The sequence below is a fragment of the Glycine soja genome, chromosome 6, assembly GCF_004193775.1.
Source record: "Glycine soja cultivar W05 chromosome 6, ASM419377v2, whole genome shotgun sequence".
Lineage (NCBI taxonomy): Eukaryota > Viridiplantae > Streptophyta > Magnoliopsida > Fabales > Fabaceae > Glycine > Glycine soja.
The window spans coordinates 45,212,826-45,237,047 of record NC_041007.1 but is presented as its reverse complement, the minus strand read 5'-3'; the positions used below and the strand labels follow the sequence as shown (position 1 = coordinate 45,237,047).

General features: G+C 31.0%; 2 protein-coding genes across 2 annotated transcripts; both read left to right on the top strand.

Moving 5' to 3' along the window:
• Positions 1–11,621: 11,621 nt before the first annotated feature.
• LOC114417170 (receptor-like protein kinase HSL1) lies at positions 11,622–15,649 on the top strand. Its single transcript, XM_028382279.1, has 2 exons — positions 11,622–14,306; positions 15,013–15,649. Exons 1-2 carry the CDS (start codon positions 11,723–11,725, stop codon positions 15,399–15,401), a joined length of 2,973 nt encoding a protein of 990 aa, XP_028238080.1. The 5' UTR covers positions 11,622–11,722; the 3' UTR covers positions 15,402–15,649.
• Positions 15,650–20,407: 4,758 nt separating this feature from the next.
• Positions 20,408–23,902, top strand: LOC114417169 (NAC domain-containing protein 73-like). Its single transcript, XM_028382278.1, has 3 exons — positions 20,408–21,071; positions 21,279–21,471; positions 22,803–23,902. The coding sequence occupies exons 1-3, from the start codon at positions 20,955–20,957 to the stop codon at positions 23,348–23,350; spliced, it is 858 nt and encodes a 285-aa protein (XP_028238079.1). The 5' UTR covers positions 20,408–20,954; the 3' UTR covers positions 23,351–23,902.
• The last annotated feature ends 320 nt before the right edge of the window (positions 23,903–24,222 follow it).

Sequence of the window (24,222 nt, the reverse complement as noted above, 5' to 3'; positions counted from 1 at the left end):
ATCTTGCATTCACACACAAAAATTAAAAATCTTAAAAATTGTGAATTATTTAAATAAATTATTTTAAATACACATAAATAAATACAATATAAATAGGTAATATCAACTATCAAGTACTCAAGTTTAGATTAAGTGAAGTGTAAAATCTAAATCCAAACAAATCCAAGTGTAAAATAATATAATACAAATAATCCAAACAAGTTTAAGTGCTAAAAAACTCTTGTGTTTGTTAAACCACATACTATTTTGTTTTTTTTTTTTATAGTAAAAGTTAAAATACTTATAGGTAAAACCCATTTAATCTGAGAGTTATACAAGATGAAATAAAAAGTCCATTTTTAAAACGGATTAAAAAAATGAGACCCATATATCATGTGGACTCCAAATTTTACATGCAGCCCATAACCTAATCCCATTTGGCCAACTCTACTCATAAGTTTAAATATTTAATACAGATGCCTCTAGTTGTGAAACAGTCATGATGGAAGTCAAACTTGCTGTGAAAGTAGTAATTGGAATGAGTATATAAAATATGTGAATAGTTGGAAAAGAAAATTGCATAAATTTAATATGTTAATAGTTGGTATTAGACAGTAACTGTTACTTGAAAAGAAAAGAAAAAAGACAGTAACGGCTACCGAAATTTTTAGTTATAGGAACAATATTATAGCATTTAATGGATATGTACTAGTGTTAAATTATTAACCAATTAAAAATAAATTTTAGTGTTATTTTTAGGGTGATTGTTATTAAAACCTTTAAATTTATTATACATGGTTGGTAATTGAATATATACCAGTGAGAAAAATTATATTATTAGTGCATATAATTTAGATTTTAAATTTAGAAATTAGAATGAACAACTTAAATTATAATATAAAAATTATTTTTAATTATTACTACTTTTTTTCAAAAAATACTATTGAAATTTAATTTAGAGATGAAGATAAAATAAGCTAGATTAAAATTAATATACAATTAAAAAATAAAAATATAAACGTGAAAAAAGTAGTTTGAACTGGTTAAGAGATAACTTTTTTTGTTAATTGTGAGGATATTCTGTGAAATGATGCATATCCAATAAAGAAAAGAAAAAACTGTTGAATTGGGAAAGTAAAAAGAATGAAGTTAGCTCAAAATAAATTTGTGATAACAGTACTCATATTATGAAGTTATTTTTTACTATATTTTGAGTACTGAAAATAAATTTGTGGAATACATGCGTGTTATATTAAAAAAAGTTTGTGGTCAATTGCCCCACAATCATACACATGGATCTATAATGGTTAAATTGCAGACAAAAAAATAAATAATGTATGTAAATAATTTTAAACCTTTTAGTATTTAAGTTCAATTCCTACGTAATAAAAATATACAAAACAACTCACTAGCTAATAAAAATTATTTATAAGGATAAAAATTTCAATTGAATAACATGTGTCATTTTAACTTTTTAATATAATATTAATAATAAGATTAGTTTAATGAAATAATGATTCTCTTTTATTTATTTATTAGTTTTTGTTGATATTTGTAAAGAAACTTAAAATGTCAATTATTATGGGATAAAAAGTATTATTTTTAATTATATATTTATTTTTACTTTATTTTAAAATATTTTTATGATTACAAAGTTAAAAATAATTTTATAATGAATAAAATTTAATTTCTTTACACTATCAGTGTGAGTTTTTTTAGATCGTGAACAAGAGAAATGATGATAAATATACTTTTTAAGATTGTTATTAAAAATATAATAAATGTTAATTTATGATTGAATAATAGTATAAAAATTCTTTACATTACGAATGTTTACACTTTTTTCATATAATTAAACATATTAATGGTAATTTTATTTTATTTTCAAATTAAACAAATACAAAGAAATGAAGGAGTCCTAAAGGCTTAATTATACTTTTTCTTCAAGCATAGCACTGATCAATTGGGTTTCCAAGTATTGTAATTGTGCGATTTTTGTCACTTCATTTAATAAACCAATGTCATTCTTGTTAATCTATATGTAAGAGGCTAAAATCGCACAATTGTTATACTTTGGTACATGGTGGGTTCAATAGTAAAACAATTAAAGTCTATGTTTTAACTTCGCCAACAAAAATTATTCGTTATTGATTTTTATAAAGTAAAAAAGATCACACACGTTAACAAAAATGTCTCATGTTGGCAAAAATACCCAATATATAGTTTTTTTCAAGTAAAAAATTTTCTCTTTAAACTTGCTTTAGGCCCATTTGGCTGTTGTACCAGCCTTGCTTTGGTACCATTGCAATCCTAGGGACTAAAATGACACATTTGCAATAAATGAGAATCTAATTGGCACAATTGAAACCAAAGAAACTAAAGTCTCACAATATAAATTGCAATATATACCTAAGAGATCAAAAGTGCAATTAAGAAAAATATAATTGTTTTGTCATCCTTTATGTCTACTTTGGTAGAAAGGAGAAAAATAGGGCGAATGGAACTAAAAAAGAAGTAGAAATAGGTGAAAAATAATATAAAAATTTAAAGTATTTGGTTGAAGAGAAATATAGGAGACATGGTCATGAGAGAGATGGAGAAATGAGTGGAAATATGTGAAAAATAATATAATGTGTCTCACTAATTTTAAAATTATTTTCACGACTTTGTCTAGTTTATGAAAGAAAATGAGAAAAAAAATGGGATGATTTTTGGATTGTTTGGTATGAGAGATAGTGAGAAGACACGAAATTAAATAATATACATTTTTAACTTAGTAAATAATTACTCTATTTTTTTGATAAATAATATTTTAATCATAATTTTATTATTTAATTACTTAATGTCAAAAAACAATTTTTTGCCCATTAAGTTTATATTGTAATTTATGCATAATTTTAAGTTGTGTTTCACTTTTTTCTATCCAATCTGAGCGTATTGCAATTTGGGGTGGGACCCATTGTTGGTTGCTTTTCGTGCCTAGTTTTAACGACAATCAAAAGAAAGAAAAAATTAAAAAAATTGTGTAATTTTTCCATTTATTTTCCTTGTCTTCTCTTTTTATCATAATAAAAAACACTACCATATGTTTTGTTCCTCTTTTTTTCAAATGTGATTCACATCTACTATGAAGCCAATAGGATTAGCTTCCATGTCTTTTTCATAGAATTGACATGAAAATTCATTATGTGCTTCTATGTTTTTTTTGGTAAAATAAAGCAAAAGACCCACAAGAACCACTAAAAGTGGCGTGGAAACATGATAGATGTTACATTAGTCAAAATGACAAGACTAGCCCAACATAAAAAAAAAATACGAAGGATAAAAGAAATATGAAGTATATCCTTAAAGGATTGAGCATAATTAGCTCTAATGCATCTATGACTTGATTAGCTTCCCTATAAGCAAGACTGACTCAAAGATAAAACAATTAAAATTTAAGTTTTAGACCTAATAACAAAAAAATTATTTGTTATTGGTTTTTTAAAGTAAAAAAGGTCACATATGTTGACTAAAAGGCCCCACATATCATTCTTTTCTTTAAAGTAAAAAAAAAAATCCCCACAAATTTTACTTTAAGTATGAGATCAAGAGAAACTACCTCCAATAGAAAGAAACCATAAGATATTATGAAAAGGACCATAACAAAGGTGAGTTCTCGCACAACCATTGCATGTGTAGCAAATTATTAGTTACTTGTGAATCAAATTCAACAACAAACCCTATGAATCCTCGATTCTAATAAGTGAGTATGCTCAACAAAATAGAAATGGATAATTCAGGCATATGCAGTTTGAAAATAGAAATCCATTTATGTTTGCACCCGATCGAACCCAACACACAACTAGTTTAAATTTTTAAATTGCATAGCATGTGCTACAAGCCTATGACTATGCACTCTGCGCCAAGACTCTCAAAGACTTGACAATGACAAGGTATTTTCTCTTTATCCTTGAATCCTTTTGTGAGACCCTTCTTATTTTTTCCTTCCTTCTTTTTTTTCCTTTCTCCTTTTTTACTTCATTGTTCTCCCATTTTGTAATCAAACCAAGCCTCGTTCAAGATCAACATGTTATACAAGTATTCACCACCAACACCGGTCTTGGTCCCCTTCTCAAAAATGTCAACAATGTCTTCTATGACACCAGTTGGTACACCACCAACTGCATCATCATCAACATCATTTTCTCTGACACCAATTAGTCTCCCTCCATCACAACTGCATTCTTTATTCACTACTACAAAATTGGTATTTACTATCGATTTTTTTGGACATTCAACATCAGTTTTGAATCGATGTTGAAATGACCATCGTTAAAAGTAGGTCATTTTTAGCATTGGTTATAAAAACCAATGTTGAAATCCATCATACAACATCGGTTCTCCCTAAAACCGATGTAGTATAGTGACAAATAATAAAAAAAGAAAATGACATCGGTTCTAAAAAACCAATGTTGTAAGTATCATACAACATCGGTTTTGCCAAAACCAAAGTTGTATAGTAGCAAATAGACAAAAGAAAAACAAAAATGATATTGGTTCTGAAAAAATTGATGTTATAAGTATCATACAACATCGGCAAGACTCCTATATTAGAGACAATAGTGAAAGGTCTTAGCAATAATGATTAGAACACAGGCAAGACTCTAATATTAGAGAAAATTCAATGTTGTAAAGCAAATTCCACAAGCAAAAATGAAAATGATATATCTTCTTTAAGTTTGATTTGAAGAAAATAGATTTTTGACTTTAATTTTGCAATTATGAAGTCAAATTATGCATTTCTACTTATAACAAAATACATATCACGCTAAATAGATATATAAATCTCATGCTTGTATGTCAAAATGATAGTGATTGACTGAGAAATTTGAAATCTCATATCACAACCCAAACTCATTAATGATTATAACAATAGCTCCGACTCATTTTGAACACCAACATTGACCATTATTAAATGAAAGGATAATTCAATGTAATTTGCACGATTATCATCACTCAATTCAATAATAACTTCAAATGTCAAGTTAGTATAATTACATGCCTAGGGCAAATGTGACATAGGTGTTGAAAGATAAATCTTTTTGTTCTCTAAGAATATATGTTACTAGTGTTGTAGTACCACCACCAAGTGAGTGTCCAACAATCTGTGGTATGAAAAGACAAGAATATGATGAGTCATGTGATTAAATAAATACATATAATTTCATTTTGAAAGCAAACATTAAAAAAAGAATATGACATTCTAGTGAAAGGATAAAAAAAGTAAGAAACAAAAGGAAAAATAGAAGAATTTAAAATACAGGGTGATAACATCATAATATTCTTCTAAGAATAATATAGAACAATACCTTGACTTTTGTGTCTAGAGATTCATAGCCACCATAATATAGGGTTGTAGCATCATAATATTCTTCTAAGAATAATATAGAAACTGTGAGAACATTTACTTGCTTGGGAGGAAAACAATGGCTTATTACATATCAATGACATTAATAGAAATAGAAAGAAAGACCCAAGGATCATAGCCACCATCATTTCTCATTGACTTGGTAGTGCAACATTATGTCAAGCATCAAGGAAAAGTGACATTAAGTTATGTTAATTACTAAGTAACTCATAACTTCTATGTATAGGTATATTTTGTGATTAAAGTATATAGGAATTGGTAATTTTTCTCTCTTATTTCTTCCTTTTTGTGCAAATAATTGGAATTTTAACATCATTTAAGTTGTTGTGCAGAAAATATTAAAAGTTGATAAATTTAAGATGTGTAGTGAATAATTGGAGCAAAAAAAATAAAGTAAAGCCCGAAAGAGCAAATTAGTGATATGAAGATACGCGCTTAGCGCGTCCCAAGCCCTCGACACTCAGCACATGCTCAGTAGACACAACACGCTTAGTGCTAGGAAGTATGGATAATTCTGGAAAGTGAAGGCGCGCTTAGCATGAGACACGCGCTAAGCACGAGGTTACCGCCATACTCACTGAGCACGACAATTGCGCTTAGTGCGAAGGTTGCATGAAAACCAAGCTGAATTGTACCTATAAAAGAAGGAGGAAGATGAGGGAAAAAACACACAGAAAACTCAAGAAAATACAATTCTCTATAGAAGACAAAGGCTAGAAGAAGGAGAAGCAAGCATTAGAAACTATTCCTTCCCTTCATTCCCTTTCTCAATTCCTCCCTTTACTAAATATTCCCCTCTTACAATTGTAAAGTCTTCTATGACAATGAGATGTTAAACCCCCTTTGTTGGAAACTTAACAACCAACTGCTCTTGATATAATTTCTTTTCTTATCTATTAAGAATATTACTTTTGCATTATCCTTTCCTGTGCTTAATTTTATTGTTTATAGCTTGATCACTCATTTGTATGGTAAGTTTTAGGAGTAGCATTGGGAAACATTATTTTCTAATAGAACTAGGAAATGATATCTAAATAACTCCATCACTAGGGATATGTTGATTTTACTTAGCCTGTTATACATCTATATTCTTAATGTAATTTAATTATTTTATCTTTACAAAAGGATTTGAGAGAGAAAATAGATAAGTTAGACTTTTTCACTTGAGGTATCTTGGTTAGAGTATATGAGTAGATGCAGGTGTAAAATTGGAATAAACATAATTAGAAAAAAATCATTAATATTATATCAAGAGTAATTTTTGTAAGTTGAGTTCCCAACATTCTCATCTTCTAAAATTAACTTATATAATATTGGTTTTTCTTATCTTTTTTGTTTTTAACTAATTAATTTAAATTCATGTTTGATTTATTTCCTTGTTTAATTTAATTTAATTTTCTGCCAATTTAATTTATTGTTTTTCTACATCTTTTTCTAAATCTTTTTAATTAAATATTCATCTATTTAAGTATAAACAAAGTCTCTATAGATTCGACACTTGAACTTTTGTTTTAACTTTATTACTTCTGATAATTTGGTGTACTTGTCAATCATCTAACACTAACTCATTCTTTAAGTGACCACAATTACCTTTAATTTGTGTGAGCACTAACACAATTCCAATCACCATAGTTTGTAAGAACTCACCAAAATCACATGAGTCATTATCATTACACCAAATTCATAAATGTTCAAGATTATTTCACTGCAATGAAAGCACATCAAAATTTAAAAGCAGTTGTGACAAGAATACCAAATTTAGCACCTACTACAATGAAACAATCAAGATATTAAATTGTACAATTACAAATGCACGTTAGGATTTGATGGTTTTGATAAAGAAAAAAAACACTCCTTTTAACACATGCATGCAACTTACCTTCATGCATGCAGCCTAATGATTGGGGAAGAATGATTATTTACTTTTAGATGATACCTTCCGAGCAACATCTCAATGTCACATTCAATTGTCAGAATCAAAATCAATTAAAAGAGATAGATTTTTTTTTACATATATTCATGCTACATTTCATTTCAAACTAAACAACGGCCATAAAGCGACGCACTAGAATTAAAAGTTAGAATCAATTCTTTTCTGATAGTTTGAGGAAAATCCAAATGCAAATAGTAATCCTCATGATAGATGGCATCTCAATTTATTGAAATGTAAAATACAAAAACAAAGACATTGTAATAGTCACTAACCTCAAAAGAAGTGTCAACATCACTAGAATAGACTCTTGATTGATAATTGTGCAAAATCCTATCCAGCCAGTAATAATTTTCCTAAAAGACATGTGCAAATAAGAAAAAAAAAAGCTTATAACTTTTATCATTGTTTACAGTTGAGAATTAAGGGTTATACGAATTCGTATGTCTTGGTCTTTCTATTTTGTTCCATTGATTGCATAGTAAAAGGCTACAATGCTAACAAGACAAACTTCAAGAGACCAACTAACCTGCAGTCCTTTCTCACAAGCTCGTTGCTCAATTTCAAGTATGGTTGAAACATCTTGTTATGAAGGCCCTTCCTCTTGAAGATGTAGCATTTCATCCAAAGCAATATCTACCTGTAAAAGATTTACAAGACAATAATTTTCACAAAGTATTGAAAAGTTCACTTATTTTACATTTGAAGGAAGCTTGCCAGCTTGAAATATATCTTTGGATTAGAAAATAAATTTATGATAATGTCTCCATGAACATCACCTATCCTTGATTGTTTATTACCACCAAGAAATACTAAAACACCTACAGATATTTTATAATAGAATACCATATATGATGATAAAGGCTAAAATCATCATATGACAACGGAAGGAAAAAGATAGTAAAGCATATACACCTACTGATGCTTGAAATAGAGAACTTGCATTATTTTTGTTTCAAGAAGCTTGCTCAAGAACCCAACAAAGTGAATCTCTTCCACTTGCCAAATCAAGCCCCCAACCCCTATACAAAACACAAATTATAAATGTTTTTATATTTATAATTAGCATATATGCACCGAGCACTGTGCTTCTACCATGGGACTCTGAACCACTTCTCTACAAGCACAATATGGTTTATTTAGAAGATGCATCCACTGAATCCTTCAAAAGCGTATCAACATCTATGCACAATTGGTAATGTAGAAAAATGTTTCGAACATCAAGATTGTAAAAAAGATGCAATAGAGAAGTGAAAATACAATATTTTCCAAGATATGATGCCTAAGCATGGTCTATTTTTTTTTCTTTTGAAAAACATAGTACAGTTCATTTGAGAGCCTAATAAAATATTCACATCTTTTCTCCACTATTAAATCAAGGCCCTCCCGTCCTATTTTCCCCACTATTAAATTCTACTAGCATTTTTTTATTCTACTTTTTCTGGCTCTCTGTTTGCTTTGCCTACAAAGTACCACCTTGAAACTTTTTAAAATGATCTATTAAATAGTAAAGTAAAAAAGAAATTTTTTCACTAAATAAATCTTCCTTTGATGTTTGTCAATTGAGCAATTATATGTTAAACATACTAACTTTAAAATAGAAGAACAAATGGCTCCAAAATAAAGGCCAAAGTAGCAATGTAGGCTACAATTTTATACAATAACAATCTACTAAATACAGGAAGATAAAACTGGCTACTGAATATGGTAACAATAAATGTGCTGGTAAAATTTGCTATTACCTACCTTGTCCAGGCTTCAATATAGCTGCTGTTATAAACACGCTAAGCACCTTCTTGAAAACATCCACATTAAAGATTGCACTTGGATCGCCAGATCCATTCCATGCAACAATAATCATAGCCTAAAATAAATTAGCTCTTTTCATAAATGGATCTTATCATGCAAGGTATTAAAGGGAAAAATCACTCACATGAATCTTATCATGCAACAAACAAATTATTACCTGTAAGTACAATTTGAAAAAACCCCACATGCGATCAAAACTTCTGAAAATATGCCAACATGACCTTATCTCAACAAAGTTGACTTTTCCAACCTATTTGTCCTTGTTAGCTGGTTTGTTATCTTGTAGATTAAAGTTTATAGCAAGGCTTAAAATCCAGTGGTAGGTACAAGTTTTAGGCTTTAACAAATATACTATATATAAGATAATGAGAATTTTAAAAAGCACTTGTTTAACATTTTAAATCAGTATCATAATCAAACACAAAACATTTTCTTCGCATTTTAAGACAAAAATCCAAGAGGTTTAGGCGAGAGGCTAAGCCTCAAGAGTTTTGGGTGTGTGAGAGGTTTGGATGAGAGAGAAATAACACTGAAAATTGATATTAATTAGAAATGCTCATGGACAATATTGATTTTATTAAAAATCAATGTTAAGCAAAAAAACATTGATTTTATTAAAAATCGATGTTAACTTTGTGCTCATAACATTGGTTTTAAAATAACCGATGTTAAGGGAAACTTACAACATCGATTATTTTATAACCGATGTTAACAATGATATTTTATTTACAAAAACGTCACCGTGCTTTTATTAACATCGGTTTTCATTAGTACCAATATTATCTAGCCGATGTTAAATTCATACTACTCTAGACCTAAATGTAAACAAAAAAAAATAATTTTGGATTTAAATATAAGCAAATGCTAACTAACTTTTATCTCATTTAATGATAATATTCCTATTATAATAAAATCTTATTTTCCGTGAATCATTTGTTCCTCTTCTCCAAGCACTACGACTATGAAAGATATTTTAGGAAGAATTTTTGAATTAAAATTTATTAACTAAATTCTTTAATTGATGTGCAGGGTAGTTCAATTTACATTTGAAGAGAGTATTTTCTAGTTGTGATTCTCTTATGTGTTGGCATCGTTTCTAAACACCCACAAACCGTGCGACTCAGCCGCCACCCAACAAACCCGAATCCAACTGATCTGAAGATGTTCATGGTTGACTACAATCCTAAAGTGTTCAATTTTGGTCGAATTGAACATCTAAAACCTAAGGGTGTGTTTGGTTTACATTTTCATTTTTTGAAAACTGTTTTCATTTTTTGAAAACTGTTTTCATTTTCAAAAGATTATAATTCTGAAAATATGTTTGGTTTGACTTCTTATTTTCTATTTTTAGGAAATAAAAATACTGAAAATTTATGATATATTGACTTCTTGTCTTTTTTTGTATTTTTAGATTTGCTTAAAATTACATTCCTTGTCATCGCATTTTCATTTTACCCAAAATGAGATTCCTGTTTTCAATTAAAAACATTGAAAATGATATTTTATTATTTTCATTTCCTGGTTGTTTTGTGTTTTCATTTTCACTGAAAATATTTTTAAAAATCCAATCAAACATATTTTCATCAATATTTTTTATTTCCAATGAAAATAAAAACAAAAAATAATCAAACCAATCACCCCTAAATTTGACAAAAATCGATTGATGATGAGGTCTACCCAGATTGGGCATCTTTTATGCTTGAGTAAAGTTCTATTATTCTACTAGTACTTTAATTGCATGATATTTTAGTACTCTTATCTTGATTCCTGGTCTAGTCAAACATGCATAAATGATCTTGAATGTCATTTATTATCGGACACATCAATAAGGTAGTAAATATGTCAAGCATATATCCAAATTTTAAGATGTCAAATTTCAATGCAAAATTCACCAAAAAAAATAATGAAAAATTACCTTACCAGTACTAAGTTTCAACGGTAATTAAATGATTTTTTAAACCATCAATTGTTTATTAAAAAAAAAAGCAATCGTTCTTTCTTGAAAAATGAAAGATTGTTACCTAGCTAACAAAACCACCTAATGGGAAACGTTTTTCCCCATAGCAGTTTTTTCACGCTGTTTTGCATATCTCTCCACAGAATCACAATTAAACACATTCTATATTTCTTATCTCCTTTTCATTTTTCACATACCATACGTAGCTTTAAGAAACCGTCATTCTTTTGCAAAACAGTGGGACTAAAATCGTGAATCATATCAAACACAAAAGAGAAGATGGGAAAAAGTAGTAACAGCACAACAAGAAAAGTGAACACATGAATAATTCAGGAAAGTGACTTCTATTCAAACAGTTACTAATCAGAAAATAGTAGATAAACCCATCACAACCCATGCAGAAAAAACGTGCATTCTAGCACGGAATAGGAGAATTCTCGCGTGCCCATGCGTTTAACAGGTTCAATTTCCATTAAAATAGAGAGTCACAGTGGGACCCACTTTGTTGCTCTTTTTAGTCTTTTGTGTTTTTCTCTTTTTATCTTCCAAATAACAAAAGTACAAAACAAAACCGAGACAGAGAGCAGTGAAGTGAAACAAACGACCAAACCGAACAATCTTTCTGATCTCTCGCAGGATGTTCGTGTTTTTTCTGCTATTCCTCTGCTTTCTCTCTCCTCTTCCGCACTCTCTCTCTCTAACCCAAGACGGTCTCTTTCTCCTCGAAGCAAGACGGCACCTTTCCGACCCGGAAAATGCCCTCTCCTCCTGGAACCCTGCCGCCACCACCCCATGCCGGTGGCGCAGCGTCACCTGCGACCCCCTCACCGGCGCCGTCACCTCCGTGAGCCTCCCCAACTTTTCTCTCTCCGGCCCCTTCCCCGCCGTCCTCTGCCGAATCGCCTCCCTGACCACCCTCAACCTCGCCTCCAACCTCATCAACTCCACCCTCTCCGCCGTAAACTTCGCCGCGTGCCGTAACCTCGTCTTCCTCGACCTCTCCCAGAACAACCTCGTGGGCCCCATCCCGGACTCTCTCGCCGGAATCGCCACTCTCCAGCACCTCGACCTCTCCGGTAATAACTTCTCCGGCGAGATTCCGGCGAGCCTCGCAGCACTCCCTTGCCTCAAGACGCTCAACCTCGTCAACAACCTCCTCACCGGAACAATACCCTCTTCACTCGGTAACCTCACTTCATTAAAACACCTTCAACTCGCTTACAACCCGTTCTCGCCGAGTCGCATACCGAGTCAACTCGGTAACCTCAGGAACCTCGAAACGCTTTTTCTCGCTGGCTGCAACCTCGTGGGCCGCATCCCTGACACTCTCAGTAACCTCTCTCACTTAACGAACATAGATTTTTCGCAGAACGGAATCACCGGTCACATTCCGCAGTGGCTCACGCGCTTGAAGCGCGTGAACCAAATAGAACTCTTCAAAAACAAACTCTCCGGGGAGTTACCCAAAGGAATGTCGAACATGACGAGTTTAAGATTCTTCGACGCGTCCACGAACGAGTTGACTGGGACGATTCCGACCGAGTTATGCGAGTTGCCACTCGCGTCGTTGAATTTATACGAGAACAAGCTCGAAGGGGTTTTGCCGCCGATTATTGCGCGTTCTCCGAACCTCTACGAACTCAAATTGTTCAGTAACAAACTTATTGGGACATTGCCGAGTGATTTGGGGAATAACTCGCCGTTGAACCACATTGATGTTTCGTTTAACCGGTTTTCCGGCAAGATTCCGGCGAACATCTGCCGGCGGGGGGAGTTTGAGGAGTTAATTTTGATGTACAATTATTTTTCCGGGAAAATTCCGGCGAGTCTTGGCGACTGCAAGAGTTTAAAGAGGGTTCGGTTGAAGAACAATAACCTCTCTGGGAGTGTTCCTGATGGGGTGTGGGGTTTGCCACATTTAAATTTGCTTGAGCTTTTGGAAAACTCTCTTTCTGGGCAAATTTCCAAGGCGATTTCGGGCGCTTACAACCTGTCAAATTTGTTGCTTTCGTATAACATGTTCTCTGGGTCGATTCCTGAGGAAATTGGGATGTTGGATAATCTTGTGGAGTTTGCTGCTAGTAATAATAATCTCTCGGGAAAGATTCCGGAGAGTGTGGTGAAGTTGAGTCAATTGGTTAATGTTGATCTTAGTTATAATCAACTCTCTGGAGAACTTAATTTTGGTGGAATTGGTGAATTGAGTAAAGTCACTGACCTTAATTTGTCACATAATATGTTTAATGGAAGTGTTCCAAGTGAATTAGCAAAATTTCCTGTGCTTAATAATCTTGATCTTTCTTGGAACAATTTTTCTGGGGAGATTCCTATGATGTTGCAGAATTTGAAGCTCACTGGGCTGAATTTGTCTTACAATCAGCTTTCTGGGGACATTCCTCCTCTTTATGCCAATGACAAGTATAAGATGAGTTTTATAGGGAATCCTGGGATATGTAATCATCTACTTGGGCTTTGTGATTGTCACGGTAAGAGTAAGAATCGGAGGTATGTGTGGATTTTGTGGTCCACGTTTGCACTTGCTGTAGTTGTGTTCATTATTGGGGTGGCATGGTTTTACTTTAGGTACAGAAAGGCGAAGAAATTGAAGAAGGGGTTAAGCGTTTCGCGGTGGAAGTCGTTTCACAAGCTCGGGTTTAGCGAGTTCGAGGTTGCTAAGTTGCTGAGCGAGGACAATGTGATAGGAAGTGGAGCTTCTGGGAAGGTGTACAAGGTGGTGCTCAGCAATGGTGAGGTTGTTGTGGCAGTGAAGAAACTGTGTGGAGCACCTATGAATGTTGATGGAAATGTTGGTGCTAGGAAAGATGAATTTGATGCTGAAGTTGAGACTCTGGGGAGGATTAGGCACAAGAATATTGTGAAGTTGTGGTGTTGTTGCAACAGTGGGGAACAAAGGCTCTTGGTTTATGAGTACATGCCAAATGGGAGTTTGGCTGATTTGTTAAAGGGTAACAAGAAGAGCTTGTTGGATTGGGTCACAAGGTATAAAATTGCTGTTGATGCTGCTGAGGGGCTTTGTTATTTGCATCATGATTGCGTCCCTCCCATTGTTCACAGGGATGTGAAATCCAACAACATATTGGTTGATGCAGAGTTTGCGGCTAAAGTTGCAGATTTTGGAGTTGCCAAAATGGTTACAGGAATCAGCCAAGGGACACGGTCAATGTCTGTGATTGCAGGATCCTATGGCTACATTGCACCAGGTTTGTGAAATTAAGTTTAGAAAAAAAAAATCATTCTCATTTCATTCTGTTTAAATTCTTAAACCCTATAACACAAATGTTAAAATATGCTTTCTCTAAAGTGAATAAGTGTAAATAAGTAATTATAGTGTAAATAAGTCCTTTAAGAAAAAGTAAATAAGTAATTAATTTCAATGGTTGAGAAAAATTATAGGTTTATATTGTAACATATTTAGATTTAGATTTGTTATGCATCTCTATGGAATATATCAACTGTCGTCAACAATTAAGATGCTTACGTGAGTTGCTAGCTTTAAAGGAGCCGAACCTTAAATGTTAAAGCTAGCACATAAATGTTAGAATTTGTAGTCTTCTCCAAAGTTAATAAGTGTAAATAAGTAAATTCAGTGGTTAAGGAAAAATTAACGGTTTACTAGTATATTCTAATATATTTGTGATTTATTATGCATATGTAGTTAATTTTCTTGTCAATAATTAAGATAATTCACTTTTCCTCTGAAGTGAGTTGCTCACTTTAAAGAGACAAATCCCCAAATCCCTAAATCAGTGTGCATTTCTTCGTATTTGTCTTTCATTTGTCAATATGTTGCTATTTCTATCATGTAACATATTCTTGTCTAGATAGAAAGGAAATGGACTTAAATTAACATACTTTGTAACATGCATAAGTTACTTATATAAGTGCTACTTTTTCTTTTATGTGCAGAGTACGCGTACACTCTCCGTGTGAATGAGAAATGTGACATATATAGCTTTGGTGTGGTCCTTTTGGAGTTGGTAACTGGAAGACCCCCAATTGATCCAGAGTATGGTGAAAGTGATTTGGTCAAATGGGTTTCCTCCATGTTGGAACATGAAGGACTAGATCATGTGATTGATCCTACATTGGACTCCAAATACAGGGAAGAAATCAGCAAGGTATTGAGTGTGGGGCTTCATTGTACCAGCTCCATCCCAATAACTCGCCCCACAATGAGAAAGGTGGTTAAAATGCTTCAGGAGGTAACAACTGAAGTTCCCAAATCTAGAAGTGTAAACGGTGGAAATGTTCCATGTTCCTATGAAGGGGCATCTCATGCTATCAATGAAGTGTAGTTTGAGCAATGATGTGAAAATATATAATAGATAGCTTAGCTTTTCTCTATTGCATAGTGAAAAGGGTGGAGTATTTGACAAGGGTGAAATATTGAAGCTCATCTATCTTATAGTCTAGGATCGCTTAATTCTGTTTTAGGGGATAGTAGTTGTATTGTATCATATACAACAACTGCAAGAAATCTTTTATATATGGATGCAGTAACATGCGAAAGTCATTCATTAACCTGAAATGTTTTTGTGCTGTAGAACATGGATGCAGTGTAATTTTTATAAATCATTTTTTGCTTAATTATGCTTTAGGTCCATAAATTTGAAATGAATCCAATATTGGTTCTCAAATTTAAAAAGAATTGTTTTCGTTTTTTAAATTAAAAAAATACGATTTTTGTCCCTCAAATATACTATTTAGGAACTGAAAGACGGTTATGAAAATCATTTTAGTTTCTCAATTTAGTGTTTAAGAGCTAAAGACATATTGTTTTTTTTGAAATAGAGACTATTTTTATAAATTTAGGGAACCAAAACTAGATTCACTCTAAATTAATTGAGGAGCTAAAACACAATTTTTTTAAATTTGTTTTGTCTTAAACCATACAAATGTAAGAGATTAGCAACACATTTTTTGGGCAAAATTTCTTAGTGGGTGAAATTATGTAGGCTTTACTAAATAATTGAGTCTCATTCTTTATTTAGTTGGTTTCATATTTACACTATCAAATTTACATGAAATTTAACTAACAAATTAAAGGAGTAGAGAAATTCTAACAATACATTATTTAACGTTAGTATTTTTGAACATGTTCTCTATTGCAGTAAAAAAAGGTTCTCTATTTAATATATATGTCTCATTTGTAATTTTGTATTTTATTTATAAATCTTGTAGTTCTTATTTTTTGTTTAACGAGTATCACTTATTATTTTCTATTTTTGATTAATTTTTTGATTCTCATCTCCTATTTAACAAGTCTTATTTTATATTTTTTTAATAAATTTTAATCATTAATAATGTATTAGAAGAAGTGTATTACTAGACTCTCAATAAAAATATATTGAGAAAAGAGTATATATGCTGCTACCATTAATATTATTATATTAAACATTCGAATAAGTTTACGATAAACAGAAATTTTTTCCCTTTAAAATGTTAACGCAACTAACATTATCGTGAATAACAACATTAAATTGAGTTTGAATGAAAATATATACTCCCATTTTGTAAATTGGCTTATTAAAATTAGTCAAATTGATAGAAACTCACAATTTTGACCACCCAATAAATTTTATGTATTGATTACATGGGAAACAGATCATAGATGTATAAATTTTAGTCTTGCTCTCCCCATTAGAGAAGGAGGACCCATGTGTTTCCTTGAACGTTCAAGGAAAATGTAATTGATATTTTCTTTAATTTCTTTGGTAATTGGCTATGGCGTTGGTAAGTTCTTTTCTACCATGCTTGTATAATTAATTGTTTTGCATTGGTGTCTTTAATTAAGTTTCCCCTTCATAGGAACTGTTTATTTGATAAATGTATAACATTAGTCTCGAATATACATACTGAGTATCATATATTTGAAAATTTTTGCTGCTTAATTTTGTGATGAGCTTTTTGCATTGGTGTCTTTAATTAAGTTTCCCCTTCAAAGTTATTATGCATGAGCTTCAAATCAAATGTGTCCTACAAAATTTGAATAATGAGCTCTTTCTCGTCTTAATTCTTTAATTTGAACGGAAAGGTATAATTACATCACCCAAAAGAGAAAAAAATAAAAAAGATATTATATGATTAGAAATTTACAACAACATATATACATGTCCTCGAGTCCTTGGCAGCAAGTTGCTTACTTGTTTGGTACAAATGTCTATAAGTGATGAGCTTATTTTATAAGGCCGACCATAGATTAATGTTTAGGTCCATTGTCAACCTCGCAAAAGTGTCTGCCTCATTGACTCTCCTTTTGCGTAATACTAGCAATATAACTATACTACTTAGTTTATTAAATCTTTTAAAAAAAACAAATGAATTTGTCTGCACAATTTTATAGTTTTATAAAATATTTTTGTTTACAATATGTTTATTTATTTAAGATTTTATTTTATATTCATTTCTCAACTTTGTTTATACATATTTTAGGGAAAATTCACCGCAATTATGATTCATTTTTAAAATATTTAATGACATATTTATATTATAAAAAATTACACATTTTTATTTATATATTATAACTTTGAAAACTCTATCTTAATGATTTTATCTTAATTATAAAAAATAAAAAATGATGCAGAAAGTTCATTGAAACAAATTTAATGATAATAATAATAAATTGACAATAATGGACAATCTTTAAGAGTCACCAATGAATACTCATTAGTGACAAAAAAGGCTTTCGCTGGAGGGGTAGTTAAATGTGAGAGAGATGATCCACACTTGAGAGGAAGATTGTTAGAATTCAAGTATAAAAATAAAATCTCATATTGAATAAAAATAAACAAGTTAACTAACTAATAAGCAAGAAAGACTTGCAAACCTAATATCTTAAAAGATTTTAGGGTTGAATGTGGTGTCAAATCCATTAATAAAGATTTCCCTAATTTTCAGAATATAGTTTTTGGAAGTCTTAAAATTATAATACTTTCCCTAATTTAGTTTATGGAAAGGGGTCATTTTGAGGGAAAAAAATGAAATTACAAGAGGGAGGTGTATTTAGCAAACAAATAGGTGCATTTACCAGTTGCCTTGGGCCTATTTCTGTTAAGGTTGCACTTTAATCTTTTAATTAAGGGTCCAACATCTCAACTAAGAAATATTTAATTATCAATTTTCTTAATGAACAAAAAGGAGGAGGAGTGTTATTTACAACATCATCACAAACAAAGTAAACAATATAATCTAAGTACGTTGATTTTTTTTAGGAATTAGAATAATCCATGAGCAGAAAAAAAAGGAGGATGAGGGCAAAAGAAACAAAATGCTAATAATTGACATTGGGATATCATTCTTGAAATTAAATAAAAAAGTATGGAAAAGAAAAAACTTGGGACACAATTGATCTTAATTTAAGAGTTAGAAATACATGTTCTATATTTTTTTCTCTTTCCATGGTTGATAATACTGGCCTATATGGAAAATACGCCACCCATTAGCCTGGAAGTTTATGATTTTTATTTTTATTTTTTTTTATGATTGCTGGGGGTTCTATATTTGGCAAGGACGACAAAGGATCACCAACTTTAATAATGAAAGTAAAGTGAAAATTTCAGATTATTTATTTGGGTTCCATATGCTAGTTCTTGGTCATGATACACGTTTGGCTGATGCCTGGTCACACTTAAATATGCAAGCTAAGTATCACAAGTATCATATTGTCTAATATTAACTAGTATAATCAGACACTATATAAATCTAGCTAAAGCTAATTAAGCTAGGTTTAACTATTATTAGTATATTCTCCTAAAAGAAAAATAAGTTATATATCACTAGTATATTTCTTACGTATCTTGGTAATATATTATATTATAGGTTCTAGGTGAATAATGTATAACAAACACAACAATATATATTTAATTTGACGGTTATCGATCTCGAGCTATTTATTTATTGGGTTAAACTTAAAGAAGCGCATGTATACTAAAAATATTTATCAAAATATTCTTCTATATAGCCTAACCTTAAATAATTAATTAATTAAACTAATAATTAAATTATTAGTGAATTATATAAACTGTTAATATGAATATTCTAAGTTTATTTATTATATTATACTAAGTAATTTAATTTATTAGTGTAAAAAATTTTCATTTATGCTAGATGAAATGTAGACTTAAAATTTATAAAATGAATTTTAGTGAAACTAAAGAATGAATGAAAAGTAAAATTATTTCGTCACCTTTGTTCTGTAATTTACGACTAGAAAATCATAAATTATTGCTTTTAAGATGAACTAGAATATCAGCCTATCATATGCATTCGCACGGTAAAATCTGGCCCCAATTCAAAACACTTATCATTGCAAGGAAAAACACAATCCAACCAAAATTGAGCGGAAAACTTTTTTTAAACAAACAATCTGCACGTGTGTAGTGGTTGGACGGATTTATGGATAGTATAGACAATAAGAAAAATAAGGTTACATACCCACCTATTTATATATTCATATTTGGTAAAAAAAAAGTTTTAAAAATAAAAATATTTTCTGTTTTAAAAATCATCTCCATAAAATTTTAGTTTTACACTATTTTGAATATAAAATAAATTAATCCAAACGAATATTTAATTCCATGCAAAGCAAACCTTATGAGGGTCATCACCAAAGTGGGCTTAATTATTTTCACCTAGATATACAAATATGCATCAATTGATCGGAACTCAACAACTGCCAGCACATAAACAAACGTAGGGACAGTACTTCCAATCTTAGGGAAACTCATTAATTTACAAAATCTGTCTTGTTCATCTAGACAAATCAATTGTGCAGAATATGAACTTGAAAAGTAAAGATCTTATTTGATGAAAAAAATGTTGAAAACTATTGAAGACTATTTATTTCCAGTATTTTAATAATAAACTCTTGACACAAAATCACGTTTGCTTTTGCCCTATGGCAAAAGATAATGTATGCCTACAACCATTGTTGACATTGAGAGCTAAGACTGTCTAAGTCACCTTAGGATATGAAAGAGAGAGAGAGATGAGGGGTTTCTTGGTATGCATGAGAAGTCTACGTGAAGGAATGGAATTATGGTTGGCTGAAAATTGTTCGCTTCAATTTAATTTCTCTTCTTAATTATTTTTTGGTATTTATATTTTTTAACTTTATCTACACTCCAGGGTGACATTGGACCTAAATTCTTTGTGCTTATACATTAGGTTGCCCTAATCCCACTCAACTCACTATCCATATTTTAATACACCTTTTCCAAATTAAAACCCGATTTATTTAAGAAACTCGTCAGAGCTACCTTTAGTCAGAGTAAAAGGGACAAAATCACTTGCAAAAACTAAAGGGGACGAAAAACCCTTCATTTATTCTTCTACAAGTTTTCACATACCATATATACAAAGTATGACTAAACTTGCGATCAAAGCAATCCTATTTTTTTATTCTTTAATATTTTCCCTGTGCAACCAACCCTGTCTCTAATTGTTAATCTCATTCTCTATTTAGATTTTTTAGCATCTCTTTCTCACTTTCTCGTTAAGTGCAAAGCACAGGTTATTGGGAAGGACTGCAATATTATTCACTTCTCATGCAAAAGTGAGAGAGAATTTAATACTTTTCCACTACACCTTAACAAGTAGTGGCATGAAGGTAGCAAGCTTTAGAAGAGACAAGTTTCCCTTTTGTCCCTTTTATTAATTATTACTACTTTAAATCCCTCTCTTAACTCAAACGTTTCCCTCCCTCTTTCTCTCTCTTGTCTATCCCTCTATCTCTTTTAGTTTGGGTTCCATTTCACCATTTGTTTTATAGCAGCAGAAGAGGGAAACAAAGGAAAAGAGGGTCTCCATAAATGAAATGAGTGAGGGAGAGAACAGAAAATTACAAGGAAATGACTCAGTGCAGTGACTCTGAAAACAATCATCATAACATCATAGTGGAGGGACGAAAAGATAGCTTAATCAGAACTTGTCCTACTTGTGGTCACCATATCAAATGCCAAGAACAGGTTTTATTATTATTAATTAACCTTTTTGTGAATAAACATGTAATAGATATCATTAACCTTTTGATTAATTACTTTTTTTCTTTTGAGGGTGACGTACCATTATGTAATTGTTTAGTTAATTTGATCTAGCTAGATTCATTTTCCATTATCTTTTGGGTGTTCTTTATGCAAGAAATATATTTCATTGTGGTATTGATTAATTATTAGGGTGGTGGAATTCATGACTTGCCTGGACTGCCTGCTGGAGTGAAGTTTGATCCCACGGATCAAGAGATTCTTGAACATTTAGAAGCGAAGGTGCGATCTGATATTCATAAGCTTCATCCCCTAATTGATGAGTTCATTCCAACTCTTGAAGGCGAAAATGGAATCTGCTATACTCATCCAGAGAAGTTGCCAGGTCAAATACAATATGTTCAATCTCTCAATTCTCAAATCCTCTACGTGAGAAGTGTGCAAATATACTCTTTTAAACATTTTTTTACTATTATAGGTTAAATTTATTTAGAATTCCGACAAAAATCATGAAAAGGATTCATTAAATAAAATGTATCACTTACAAAACTTTTAGATTTCAAATAAATTTCAGCAATTTAACTAATAAAGAGTATGCGAAAAAATATATACATCTTGATTAATTCAATACAATTTTTTTTCTTAATTTCTAGTGAATCTTAACTTTCAAATTTTAATCTTTTTTTGAGCGAAATCATTATATTATATGTTCATTAAGATATATTTAATCTTCAGTAGTAATTAATTTCTAATGAAAAATACTTTCAACAAAATTTCTTTTTTAAATTATATTTTTTTTAATTCACAAGATTTTAATCCAAAATTTCATTTACAAGATATTCAATTCAATTTCTCTCGAACCAACCCATTAATAATATTCATTGTTATATATATATATATATATATATATATATATATATATATATATATATATATATATATATATATATATATATATATATATATATATATATATCATAACGATGAAGAAGAAAACATCAGTTTTATTGAAGCAACAATTTTGTGGTAGAAGATGTGACCATTCACTTTATTAAGTTTAAATTATTTATATTATCTTATATCCTTAACTTGGACTAAAGCTCCATCCGACATGCATGCCATTTAGAGAAAGGGGATATTACCCTTCGACTAACCTTGCTATTACGTAGTACCTAGCTTCTTATCTTCTGTTTCCTATCTTAGTTATGCACGTACGCTAGCTGTGCAAAATGTTCTTTTGTTAAGTTATTATTAGTCTTACTGAAAACATATAATTCAAAAATATGTTTTTTATTCTAGTCTCTCTCTCCTTAGGTTCCGCAAAATTAAAAATATTTTTAATCTCTCACTGCCTGCCTGTTAAAAACACATGATTTTAAAAGAAAATGAATAAAATTCAAATAAACCTAATTTTAGAAGACTTGATATTTTAAGATACTTAAAAAACAAATTAAAAAATATAATTTTATTACCAACAAGGTCTAATATAATTGATAGATAATTAAATTTTTTAAACTAAGAGGTTTGTGAAAAAAAAAAAACTTCATTGAGAAAACAAAATTCATTTTAGTGATCTTTACACAATCTCAAAATGATTAGTCTCTTGATTATTATTCGGGATATATTTTTGGTGAAGAAGAAAAAATATAGTTTTATTATATTTTTTCAGCATATGAATTCACATCTGATTGTCAATTTATTGAAATTTTAGTGCAGGAGTTAGCAAAGATGGCCTGATCCGGCATTTCTTTCACAGGCCTTCCAAGGCATACACAACAGGAACAAGGAAAAGGAGAAAGGTGCACTCAGATGAAGATGGAAGTGAGACACGTTGGCACAAAACTGGTAAAACCAGGCCAGTCTACAACATTGCCAAGTTGAAAGGTTACAAGAAAATCCTTGTGCTTTACACAAACTATGGAAAGCAAAGAAAGCCAGAGAAAACAAATTGGGTCATGCACCAATACCACCTTGGCAGTGATGAAGAGGAGAAAGAAGGGGAGCTAGTGGTCTCCAAGGTTTTCTACCAAACACAACCTAGACAATGTGGTTCCCTCATGAAAGATTCATCAGTTCCTCCTGGGAAACATATGAAGGGTCAAAGTGTGCATGTTGAGGTAATGAATAATAACAAAAACAGCAACAATAATGGGTATGTTGAGTACTACCATTCTTCAAATTTCATATCTTTTGATCAAGGAGGGCAAAATGCTCAAGTAATTTCTCATTTTCCTGTCCATGAAGGTGCTCCTTTCATTCCTTGAATGAAGTGGTGGAGAGTTATAAGGTGAAAGGTTATGGAGAAAATATATTAAATATATACACATAGAATATTCATAATATTGAGGCATTACAATTATATATTATGCAAAAATAAAATAAGTTAATAACCTACTGTCGTTAGGATGGGGAAAGGTGGGCAAGAATAAGGAGAGAAATTGCTTTATTTGAAAATTAATGCATAGAGATATGATACTCGATTAAGGAAGAAAGAGATCGGGAGGTAAAGAAGAAGATTTAGGTATGTAACACTTTTCTTCCTTTGTTCCCTCTCTTTATATTTTTTTGATGGTACGCACTTAGTTTCTACATATCATGCTTTGTACAGTAGTGTCAAAGGCATCATGCCCTTGCTTGTGTAATTAAAGACTAACCATCAACCTGTACAAACATGACTTTTACCTTAAGAAGTCTTGATCGAACTACAGAATATTTTTGTTTTCCTTGTTCCCTGAAGTTTTAATTTATTGTAAACGTGATTATGTTTAATTATTGTCTTTATAACATAAATAAATGTGTTGTCGCTGATTTTGGAATTTCTAATCTGTGGAATGTCATTTCTCTATGGTTATAATAGTAAGACTTGAGCGTCTCAACATATTAAACCGTATATCCTGCCTCTGAGAGAATTAGTAACAATCACAATTATAAATGTAATCTCTTGTCCTCGAGGAAAAAAAAAGAGGTTGATTGTTCTGTAATTTATATGTGACGTGAAATTAGATCATCTATATACACATGTTATTACATTAGGTCCTTAATGTATTTCTACGGTTTGTTTTGTTTAATTACTAAATATGTATTATTCTTTTGATTCAACAAACGGGTATATTGTTGAATTGTTTTTAATTCATTG

Bases quoted from the DNA above. Each gene is read 5' to 3' on its own strand.
- LOC114417170 (XM_028382279.1), top strand. From the start codon at position 11,723: ATGTTCGTGTTTTTTCTGCTATTCCTCTGCTTTCTCTCTCCTCTTCCG. The intron at 14,307-15,012 runs GTTTGTGAAATT...TTTTATGTGCAG, and splicing joins CTATGGCTACATTGCACCAG to AGTACGCGTACACTCTCCGT.
- LOC114417169 (XM_028382278.1), top strand. From the start codon at position 20,955: ATGACTCAGTGCAGTGACTCTGAAAACAATCATCATAACATCATAGTG. The intron at 21,072-21,278 runs GTTTTATTATTA...ATTAATTATTAG, and splicing joins ATATCAAATGCCAAGAACAG to GGTGGTGGAATTCATGACTT. The intron at 21,472-22,802 runs GTCAAATACAAT...ATTTTAGTGCAG, and splicing joins TCATCCAGAGAAGTTGCCAG to GAGTTAGCAAAGATGGCCTG.